Below are 12,246 nucleotides of genomic sequence, written 5' to 3'. Positions count from 1 at the left end.
CATTTAAGAGGTTTGAGCACACAATTCAGGCAGAAATCTTAAGTGCAATACTGAGGAAGTGCTACACTGCCTTTCAGATCAGGCACTAACCTGAATCCTTGTCTGGCTGATTAAAGAGGATACAAAATGTCCAACTGTATTATTTACTAAACAGCTAGCATTTTCTCAGTGTTCGAGCCAACTTATCCCACATGACTAAAATATGATCTCATTGCTATGTTTAAATTAATTGTAGTGTTTACCTAAATTATAATAGCAATTACAATTTAAAAATACTTTGTTCACATTGAACACTGACATATCCAAGATACCAGAATAAATGTAAAATCCTTACTTAGTTGAAGCATACAGGACTCATACTGAAGATGGTCAGGATTATAATGGGAGACAGGAAAAATAAAAGGAGGGCAATGCTGTAATTAGAATCCAGAGTGCTGTTCATATAAACATCAGAACCATCCCAGTTGAGAACAGAAATTAAAAAAAAGACATGGAATAAATGATAGATTACGTAATAATTATTTTTAAAAAAGAAACATTTGAAAATATAACTCTAGCCAATACAGATTCCTTTCCACTTTAAATATGTTGCACAAGGCAGAGCAGGGTAGGATTTTTTTTTGTGTGAGGGAAGTATCAAAAGGTCACAAGTTCCCCTTTTCAGTTTTTGATCAAAATATTAATCTTCTTTCCACTCTGGTCATTTCTTCGATTTCCTCTGCAGTGACAAGATTTCCCCCTAACCCGAATAAAAAAAAATTCTTAAGTGATTCAATTTTGTCTCAGAATTAATTTGTTGTAAGAGACTCCTGTTGCCTGTAAATAGGACATAACACATTACAGAGTTTGATATGGTTTCTTAAATATCCTGCTCTCTTAACCCCAATTTTTAAAAAGAAAATTCATGGAATGTAGATGTTGCTGGCTGTTGCCCTTCACTATTTCTGTTGAGAAGATCATGGTGAGCTGCCTTCTCGAACCACTGAAGTCCATTTGGTGAATGCCATTAGAGTTTGAGTTCCAGGACTTTGATCCATTGACATTAAAGAAACAATATATTTCTAAGTCAGGATGGTAAGTGGCCTGGGTAAGTGGCAGTGTTCCTATGTATCTGTTGTTTAATAGACATTGGTAGTCCTGGGTTTGTAAGGTGCTTTCTAAGAACACTTGATGAATTTATGCAGTGCATCCTGTAGGTGGTGCATACTGCTGCTACTGAGTATTGGTGGTGGAGGGAGTGAATGTTTGTAGATGTGATCAAGTGATGTACTGTCCCAGATGATGTCAAGCTTCTTCAGTGTTGCTGGAGCTGCACTCACCCAAGTAAGTGGGGAGAGTTCAATCAAAGTGACTTGTGATGATGGACAGTTTTGAAGAGTCATGGTGGCTCAGTGGCTTGCACTGTTATTGGGACTCAGCTTCAATTCCAGGTTTGGGTGATTGTGTGGAGTTTGCATGTTCTCCCTGTGTCTGTGTGGGTTTCCTCTAAGTGCTCCAGTTTCTTCTCTCAGTCCAAAGATGTGCAGGATGGGTGGTTTGACCATGGTAAATTGTCCCATAATGTCTAGCATTGCCTAGCCTAGGTGGATTAGCCATGATAAATGTAAGGTTACAGGGATAGGGTGGGGCACTGGGTCTGGGTGGAATGCTGTTTGGAGGAGCAGTGCAGATTCAATGGGTCTAATGGCCTCCTTCCGCACTGTAGGGATTCTATGACTTGCTATTGTAGCTAGTATATTTAAACAATCAGTCTAGTTTAATTTCTGGCCAATGATAATCCCCAGGAAGTTGATAATAGTGTATTCAGCAGATAATACCATTGAACATCAAGGGATGATGGTTAGGTTCTCTCCTGTTGGAGATGGTCATTCTGTGACACAGATGTTACTTGCTATATTACAGCCCAAACCTGGATATTGTCCAGCTCTTTCTACATTTGGGCATGCACTGCTTCAATATCTAAGGAGTCTTGTAATGTGTGTAATCATCAGTGAATATTTCAATTTCTGGAAAAAAATTGTGGACGCTGGAAATCTGAATCAAAAACAGGAATTGCTGGAGAAACTCAGCAGATCTGGTAGCATCTATGGGGAGAAAGCAGAGTTCTGAAGAAGGGTCACTGGACCTAAAATGTTAACTCTGCTTTCTCTTCACAGATGCTGCCAGATCTTCAGAATTTCTCCAGCAATTTCTTTTTGCTTTGTTTTAGATTCCTATTTCTGGCTTGATAATGGAAAGATGGTCTTTCTTTTGGAAGACGTGCTTAGATATTCTTCCAAATACATCTGCAAACTTGTCATGCTCTGTAAAATAGCATTATTTTTTATCAGCATCTGGAAAACCTATGTCAGCTTTGGAAAAATAGAAATGAGGCCAATCCTATCTGTGAACAGGAAAACACAACACTATTGATCAAAATTTTCCAACGGTAATGAATTAAATTTTAAACCTTTACAACTGATTGATAAGGGAGTCCTAAAAGATCAAATGCATGAAACATGACCACTATCACTTTTTAAAAATGTTTTTCATGGCTTCTATGCTGTGGTGAACTAGGATACTTTATTAAGATATTTAAAACCAAGTTCCCAAAGTATAATCAACCCTGCAATTTAAAATGAGCTGCTGTTATGTAGGTTTTCTAGGAGTTGGGAAAGCTGACAGTGAAAGGGAGGTAGAACAGCTAGCTTCATTTGAGAAGTATTTTTCCTGACACTTCCTGGATATCAGCAGAAACAAGTATGCTCCCTCCCTCCCTTCTAAACCTCAGCCCACCTCATCTCCTCAAAATTACCTTCAATCTCATGGCTTACTATTGACACTGCTGACTAGTTATGGTCTGTAATCTGTATAGTCTGAAGAAGCTTCTTATTGCATCATTTGGCAAAAGAGACATGATGTACTGAATGAACGCCTTCTGTGCTATCCAATTCCACATGATTCTATAAAGATAGAACAGACTCAAGGGGTGATCTATAATCCACTTCTGTCCCTATGGTATGAGTGAAGTGGTTTCTCAATGAATGAAGTTACAAATCCCTTAACATATTTGATTTGACCATTTTTTAACTCACTACTTACCATATAGACTCAATAGTAACATTGTGTTTGAGAGTATTGACAAAAAAACTCCATTCCTTTTCTGCTGATCCTATTATTAGACAATCTGCAGGCAGTGAGAAACAGAAAATCATGGTATGGATATTCTATTTGTGTAGAAGTGAAGATACTCAAGTAAAAGCAAAATACTGTGGTTGCTGGCTATCTGAATTAAAAACAAAGTGCTGGGGAAACTCAGCAGGTCACACAACATTTGTAGAGAGAGAAGCAGTGTAAATGTTTCAAGTCTGATAGGATTCTTCTTCAGAAATCTGAGTTCTGTGGAATCAGGATGGAGGGTTGAAAGGCTAAGCGGTGCAGTTGCAAGCGAGGAAAGGTCAGTGCCTTAGGGAGGTGGGGTGTTGGGGGTAAGAAGGATGTTGGATGTTAGGATCTGGAGAGGGTAAGTGTAAGTGTAAATGAATATTTTCAGAGGGTTCCAGGTAGTGGGGAATTGCTCAGTGCAATCTTCAATTTCCTGAACAATTCCTTCGGAATCTGCTGCAGAAGGGTCTCCATGTGTAACTTCCATATTTGCTTAGGAAGTGATCCTCAATGTATGCAAAAACCTGGATGCATATACTTAAAGTCATAGAGATGTACAGCACGGAAACAGACCCTTCGGTCCATGCCGACCAGACATCCCAACCCAATCTAGTCCCACCTGCCAGCACCCGGCCCATATCCCTCCAAACCCTTCCTGTTCATATATCCATCCAGATGCCTTTTAAATGTTGTAATTGTACCAGCCTCCACCACTTCCTCTGGCAGCTCATTCCATAAACGTACCACCCTCTGAGTGAAAAAATTGCCCCTTAGGTCTCTTTTATATCTTTCCCCTCTCACCCTAAACCTATGCCCACTAGTTCTGGACTCCCCCACACTAGGGAAAAGACTGTCTATACATTCTATCGATGCCCCTCATGATTTTATAAACCTCTATAAGGTCACCCCTCAGCCTCCGACGCTCCAGGGGAAACAGCCCTAGCCTACTCAACCTCTCCCTATAGCTCAAATTCTCCAACCCTGGCAACATCCTTGTAGATCCTTTCTGAACCCTTTCAAGTTTCACAACATTTTTCCAATAGGAAGGAGACTAGAATTGCACACAATATTCCAACAGTGGCCTAACCATTGTCCTGTACAGCCACAACATGACCTCCCAACTCCTGGACTCAATACTCTGACCAATAAAGGAAAGCATACCAAGTGCCTTCTCCACTATCCTATCTACCTGCGACTCCACTTTCAAGGAGCTATGAATCTGCACTCCAAGGTCTCTTTGTTCAGCAACACTCCTTCGGTCCTTATCATTAAGTGTATAAGTCCTGTGAAGATTTGCTTTCCCAAAATGCACTTAACCCTGAAACTGAACAGATCTCTTTCACCATGGTTCATTCCTTTCATAGACCTATTCAGCCTATGTTCATTATTTCTGCAAGCAGCTTACTTCATCTTCCAATCATTTTTCTTGTCATCAAATCAAGTGCAATTCTCTGAACTCTCAAGGTGGTGAATCTATGTGTTGGAAGACTGTGGGGGCCAAGTCTTTGAGTGTCTTTAAGACAGAGATAGATACGTTCTTAATTAATAAGGGATCAAATGTTATGGGGAGAAGGCAGGAGAAACATATCAGCTGTGATCAAATAGCACAGCAAACCACAACATTTCAACTCCCCCTCCCACTCTGCCGAGGACATGCAGGTCCTGGGCCTCCTCCACCGCCGCTCCCTCACCTCCCAATGCCTGGAGGAAGAACACCTCATCTTCTGCCTCGGAACACTTCAACCCCAGGGCATCAATGTGGACTTCACCAATTTCCTCATTTCCCCTCCCCCAACCTTACCCCAGTTCCAAATTTCCAGCTCAGCACCATCCTCATGACCTGTCCTACCTGCCAATCTCCCTTCCCACCTATCCACTCCACCCTCCTCTCTGACCTATCACCTCCATCCCCACCCCCATCAACCTATTCTACTCTTTGCTACCTTCTCCCAGCATCACACACTCCCCCCCACCCCATGTTGATTGAGAATAGTCCTTTTAAAACAATTAAATTCAAATGAATAATCAAATAATTCCCTGAATGGGGAAAAAAATGCATCATTTGATTTTCTTAATATTACCCAGGTCAGGAAAAATAATTTTGCTCATGATTTTGAACAGGCTGAACATTCCCGACAAATTACAGCACAAATAAAATGTTGCAGGGCTGTGTCAGAGGTCAGGAAGGTAGAATTTAATCAAATAGTTCTTTCAAAGATCTGGAAGTTTCTCTCAAAGTAATGATTTTCTCAATGGCCTGCTTCTGTGCAGTAAGAATGTTTGTACACAATTCGAGTTAGGGCAACATTTATTGACATATCACCACATACTTAAGAACCTTCAAGCCTGTGTTGTTTTGGAGTCCTTCTGCAAAGTGAAGCATATCCTCGTCAACTAAACAGTTCTCCTGAAGACTGCAAAAAAAGTTAAAATGTGCAAGTTAGACTGGACTTCTACTTTCAAATGAAAGTTTATTTTAAATATACTGGCCTGCATTAAGGACTCAATATGTGGCACTGGAAAAGCACAGCAGGTCAGGCAGCATCCGAGGAACAGGACTATTTGATGTGAGATCATTTTGGTGGAAAAATCACTTGTCAGCTTTAAAATCAGAACAGGCTAACCAACAGATCTACTCACCAGAGTCTGGGTTTAAATATTTTATGTAATGTTCATTTGGCCAAATAGATTCTGAGAGTTTTTGATCAACATGTCACAGAAATCTATAAATCACACTTTTTTGCTATTGCGCTTATTGTTCAGTTCTAATGACTCTGTAGATCATGGTGATGCTCACTTTATGTTGCCTTGACAATCTTGTACCATGGCCCAACCAATTCCAGCTGGTTCTTTGCATATTCTGTTCCCAAAGCCACCTCTTTGCAACCTTCACCATGCTCGGCCCACTCCCCTCATTCCTAGTGCTTGCTAGCACCTCTCTCTCTCTCTCTCTCTCTCTCTCTCTCTCCACTCACTTTCACCTTCAGATTTCCCTGCTTCCTCAAGCTGTACTGTCCCCGCTAAGACTTCAGGAAGAGGGCTGGAGTCAGTGTTGAGAGAATGATAAGTATTCTCTGATTTGTATCGCACTCAGTTTCTCAGTTTGATAGGGCACTAGGTACTTTGTGATCCCTGTCATCAAGTTGTGTTAAAATTAGATCAGGTACTAATCATACCACAGCTGGAATACTGTAAGCAAAGGGTTTTAGTCCCCTTATCTAAGCAAAGATATACTAATGTTGGAGGCAATTCAGAGATGGTTCACTAAGTTGTTTCCAGCTATGGAAGGATTATCCAATGAGGAAACGTCGAGTAGTTTGGCTTGTGCTCTTTGGAGTTTAGGAGAATCAGGATAATTGGGATAAAACAGGAAAATTGAGTTGAGTATTACCAGATTCACCATAATCTTGTTAAATGGCACAGCAGTTTGGATGGGCCAAATTGCAACTTCTGCTCCCACGTCTTATGGTCATCTGGAGAAAGTAAAATCAGCCATGCAGCCTAATCTTGGTTGTCAAGAAATTGCTAGAATCCATAAGTAAAAAAAAGCATGACTGGATGCCTTGGAAATTTTCTGCTGCTCAGGGAAAGCCAACAGGGATTTATAAAGGGTTCACAATCAGCTGATTAGACCATGTTCAAACAGTCTGCAGGTACCTTGGACGGGTCTGCCACCACCACCACAGACTTTATCAGCAAGTGTATGAAGGACTACATACCGAGGAAGTCAATTCAGGTGTTCCAAAAATGGAAACTCTGAATGAATCAGGACATACAGAACCTGCTAAAAACCAGGCATCAGGCCTTCAGCTCAGGAGACCCACTCAAATATAAGGAATCCAAGTATGGCATTCGCAGAGCCATTAAGACAGCCAAGGACCAATACCGATCCAAACAGAGAAGCAGACAGACACCCGGCGACTATGGCAAGAACTGAATGACATCACAGGTTCTAAAAGGAGACAGTGCAAGATAACAGATGACACATCCCTACCAGATCATCTCAACACCTTCTATGCTCACTTTGGGCAGATTTTGGCAGAGAGGTAACATCTATTCCAACAAGTCCTGATCAATGTATCCCAACAGTCACTGCATCAGCGTTCAGATCAGTTTTCCTTCGTGTGAATCCAAGGAAAGTGATGGGACCAGACGGAATACAAGGCCGTGCACTCAGAGCATGCATAGATCAACTGGCAGAGGTCTTCTCGGACATCTTCCACCTCTCCCTTCAGTAGGCCACTGTTCCTGCCTGTTTCAAGATGACCAACGTCATCCCTGTGCCTAAGAAGGCTCATGCAGCATGTCTCAATGACTACTGCCCAGTGGCCCTAATTTCAGTGGTCATGAAGTGCTTTGAAAGGCTGGTCATGACATTAATCAACTCCTGCCTCCCCACTACTCTTGACCCACTCCAATTTGGCTATGAGACCAACAGATCCACATCAGATGCCATATCACTTGCCCTTCACTCCTCCCAAGAACATCTTGTGGGCCGCACGGTGGCACAGTGGTTAGCACTGCTGCTTCATAGCGCCAGAGACCCGGTTTCAATTCCCGCCTCAGGCAACTTTCTGTGTGGAGTTTGCACCTTCTCCCCATGTCTGCGTGGGTTTCCTCCGGGTGCTCCGGTTTCCTCCCACAATCCAAAAATGTGCAGGTCAGGTGAATTGACCATTTTAAATTGCCCGTAGTGTTAGGTGAAGGGGTAAATGGGTCATGGTGCGTTACGCTTCGGCGGGTCGGTGTGGACTTGTTGGGACAAAGGGTCTGTTTCCACACTGTAAGTAATCTAATCTAATCTAATCTTGTCACCAAGAACAGCTACATAAGAATCCTACTCATTGACTACAGTTCAGCCTTCAACACTATTATCTCCTCGAGACTGATTACTAAACTTAGTGATCTGGGACTAAGCCAAACTCTCTGCAACTGGATCCTCAGTTTCCTGATCCACAGGTCACAATCAGTGAAGACTGGGGACAATATTTCATCCTCACTAACACTCAACACTGGAGCCCCCCCAGGGGTGCATACTCAGCCCCCTACTGTAGTCACTGTATACTCATGCCTGCGTCACCAAATACCAGACTAATGCCATTTAAAAGTTCGCTGATGACACCACCATAGTCGGTCGAATCTCAGATGGTGACGAAACAGACTACAGATGGGAGGTGGAAGACCTGGAAAAATGGTGTACTAAGAACAACCTAGCTCTCAATGCCAGCAAAACCAAGGAACTCATTATTGACTTTTGGCGGGATGTTACTCATGCCCCCTACACATTAACAGCACAGAGGTGGAATGAGTGGAGAGTGTCAATCTCCTGGGAGTGGTCATCCACAACGAGCTGTACAGGACACAGACTGCAGAGTCGCTGATTCCTATGCATCCTACTGCATTGGTTCTCATTGCACTGTACATTACCATTGCTTCCCACATACTGGCCTGGCCCTCCTGTTTGGACAAACTCTCTGATTGTTGACAACATAAGATCCTCCAGGTCTCCTCTGACTGCCAGCATTCTGGGACATTTCTTCCTGACTCAGCTGTGGAGGTTTCACAGTGAGGTACTCACCAGCATGTGGTCCCATACTTTGTACACATGATGTTTCCTCCCAACCCCTCCCGTGGAGTCAGTATCTGAGCTGGTGGAGAATGCAGAAGGAAGCCTTGCTGATGCTTCTTCTGAGAAAAAGGAGGAGGCTTCTTGTGAACCAGTCTGTTTCTCTGCCAAGACCATGGATATCCCATTGGCATCTGCGAGACACAAGGGAGAGAAGACTTTGTAGTCTATGGTAAAAAAATGGTGTACAATGAATGACACTGTAAGTGTAGTTCATGTGAGAAGTGCAGAGGAATGAAGAATTGTACTTGCTCAGTGGACAGGAAATGGATGCTTCAGCATCATCTGTAGGAGTGGTCCCAGTCTTTTTCCGAAAGGGATAGAATTCTCTTGCGGTAGTGGATGAGAAGCCAAATACCAGGCATCCTTCCACTTATTCTGATCTTCTCAGTACTATTATGGCCTATTGTTGCCTGGAATTAGGTAAAGGGAGGCATTAAATTAGATGAGAGTGTCGGTGCACGTGGTTGAAAGGTAGTGAGCTTTCGTAGGTATGTGAGTAAGCAGCACAGAAGCAGTGCAGGATCAGTGATGTGGGAGGCTGGAGGGAATTGAGAGCAATTCCAGTAGTTCTAGGCTCCACACTTGAGGAATGAGCAATTGGCCTCGGAGAGAATACAACATTGATTGATCAGGATGTTCCCGGAGTTGCAACAGTTAAATTACGAAATAGAATTACAGAAACTAGGCGTGTATCCCCTGGAACTTAGAAATTAAAGGCTAATTTTACCAAATATGTTTTTGATATTAAGAACAACAGATTGGGCAAATGAAGTTAAATGATAAATGGAGATAAACTATGTTCATTAGTTGGGAACCTGGGATTGTGGGGCATATGTTACAAATTGGATTCAGAACTTTCAAGAGTAATATTGGGGAATAACTCTGAACAAAAATGAAAGTTGATATGAGATCAATCATTAAATTCAGATCTGAGGTTGACAGATTTTTGTTACCTTAAATATTCAGTGATATTGACGAAATACGTATGTATGGAATTAATTCACAGATCAGCAACAATTGCACCGATTGCATAAGAGGGTGAAGGAGCTGACTAGCCTATTCCTGTTTCTATGTGTTACACCTGACCTCAAATGAGAAATAAGTTGACTAAAGCCAGCAGGAGTTGGAACAAACAAGGTAGGTCTTATACAATTAATAGTAGGGCTTCTGTAGTGTTGTAGATCAGAGGGACCTAGGGGTGCAAATGCATAACTCTTTGAAGTTTGCGTCACATATAGAGGCAGTGGTTAAAAAGGCTTTTGGCATGCTTGCCTCTATTGTTCAGTACATTGAATATAGAAATTGGGAAGTCATGTTGAGGTTGTACAGGACATTGGTGAGGCCCCTTTTGGAATACTGTGTCCAGTTCTGGTCACTCAATTATAGGAAGGATATTATTAAGCTGGAGAGGATTCAGAAGAGATTAACCAAGATGTTGCCGGGTATGGCAAGTTTGAGTTATAAAGAAAGGCTGGATAGGCTAGAACTTTGTCACTGGAGCATAGGAGGTTGAGAAGCAATCTGAAAAGTTTATAAAATAATGACAGGTATAGACAGAGTTAATAGTAGTTGTCTTTTCCCTAGGATGGGGGATTTCAAGATTAGGATGCGCATTTTTAAGACGAGTGGAGTGAGATTTTGAAAAAGACATGAGTGGCAAATGTTTTTACACAGAGGGTGGTTAGCATGTGGAATGAACTTCCTGAGGAAGTGGTAGATGTAGGTATAATTACAATGTTTAAAAGACATTTGGATAACTTATGAATAGGACAGGTTTGGAGGGATATGGGCCAGGAGCAGGCATGTGGGACTAGTTTATGTTGGGATTATGTTCAGCATGGACTGGTTGGACTGACAGGTCTGTTTCCATGCTCTATGACACTGACTCGATGAGTCTCCTGCTCACAGATTGATTACTTTTCTCCTGAACAGCTATCAGCAGCTGGTGTGCAATCACTAAAAGATCTTTATGCAGGTATGTGCAATATTCCAAGGGAGGTTGGACTCTGTGATATTTTCATTCTGAACTATCATAATTTATTTGCACATCAAAGCAGACACCCTCGCTGGTTTTAAATAGATACCCATTTAAAACATGTCTGGTAGTATCCATAAGGGACCCAAGCAATCACACCCAGGAGTGACATAATGAAAGCCAGATGATGAGATGTTTCATTGAGCAAGCATGTTAAAGACTTGCTTCAGGAGCCTGGACAGATAGAAAAGTATCTTTTGATGCACACCATCCAAAGTCTCCAGAACGCTGGAGTGCTGTACTTTACACAACATCACCAAGCATTGTGATTTGGATTAGCTGAACAAAGAAACTCACAGAGTCTCTTCAGACAACTCTGAGGGAAAAGTACAGTCAGTGCGTCAACAGCAGCACTTGTTGCTGTATAGCATACTTCATAATTATCAAGCTCATTTAGAGTCAACAAGGACAATTGCTTGTTTAATCGATTTCTACCACCTTCCCATGCTGTTAACACAAAACAGACATCCAAACAACCAAAATTTCCTTTCACAATCTTCCACTGATCAATGTTAATTCAGGTCTTCCAATTCATCATCATACAACTCAAAGGCTGCGAGCTAACTCAGCATCCAACTTGACTCCCGACCAACAGCAATGTGTGAGAGACACATTGAAATGACCTAGCAAGCCATTCAGTTGTACCAAGCCACTAGGATGTTTAAATAAAGGAAGTAAATAGATGGACCACCTGGCATTGATCTAGGCAGTGGAAACAACAACTACAAACCCAGCCCTGTTGACCTGGCAAAGTCCTCCTTACTAACATCTGGGAGCTTGGGCCAAAATTAGGAGAGCTAATTCATAGCTGAGTCAAACAACAACATGACATAGACATACTCACAGAATTATACCTTACAATAGCTCAGATGTCACTGTCACCGGTCCTAGATGTGTCCTGTCCCACAGATCTACCAAACGTAGCACAGTCATAAAAAGCTTCTCTGGGAGTTGTCAATACTGACTCTAAAACCCATAAAGATTCATGGCATTAAGTCAAACTTTGGCAAAGAAATCTCTCGCTGATTACCACCTCCTGCCTCCCACCTTGAAAGAAGAATCAATGCTCCTCAACACTGAGCACTACTTAGAGGAAATGCCGAGAGCAGCAAGTCACAGAATAGACTCTGGGTAGGAAACTTCAATATCTATTACCAAGAATGGCGAGTGGCCAATCTGACTGAGTCCTATGGGCATAGCTGATAGACTGAACCTGTGTCAGGTTGTGGTAGGATTTTCTGGAACTCATCCTCATCTACTTCCTCTACCTTCACAGATGCAATCAAACATGACAATATCGGTAAGAGTGGTCACTGCACTGTCATTGTGAAAGGGACATTGGCACAAAGCAGAGGGCTGATTGGTAAGCAGTGAGCAAGAGTGGTTTATTCTCCACTTCAAATCTAAACTAACAAAAGGGAAGCATTCAAACTCTTTT

General features: G+C 42.1%; 1 protein-coding gene across 1 annotated transcript in view; it reads right to left on the bottom strand.

Annotated features, from left to right (window-relative positions):
- Window positions 1–5,434: 5,434 nt before the first annotated feature.
- Window positions 5,435–12,246, bottom strand: part of nod2 (nucleotide-binding oligomerization domain containing 2) — a 62,832-nt gene continuing 56,020 nt past the window's right edge. Inside the window, 3 exon segments of the mRNA XM_060837713.1 lie at window positions 5,435–5,558; window positions 8,723–8,904; window positions 9,019–9,183. Coding sequence (XP_060693696.1) covers window positions 9,174–9,183 — 10 coding nt within the window. The 3' untranslated portion in view covers window positions 5,435–5,558; window positions 8,723–8,904; window positions 9,019–9,173.

This window comes from Hemiscyllium ocellatum, chromosome 17 (assembly GCF_020745735.1).
Source record: "Hemiscyllium ocellatum isolate sHemOce1 chromosome 17, sHemOce1.pat.X.cur, whole genome shotgun sequence".
NCBI lineage: Eukaryota > Metazoa > Chordata > Chondrichthyes > Orectolobiformes > Hemiscylliidae > Hemiscyllium > Hemiscyllium ocellatum.
This window is presented reverse-complemented; position numbering and strand designations above follow the sequence as displayed.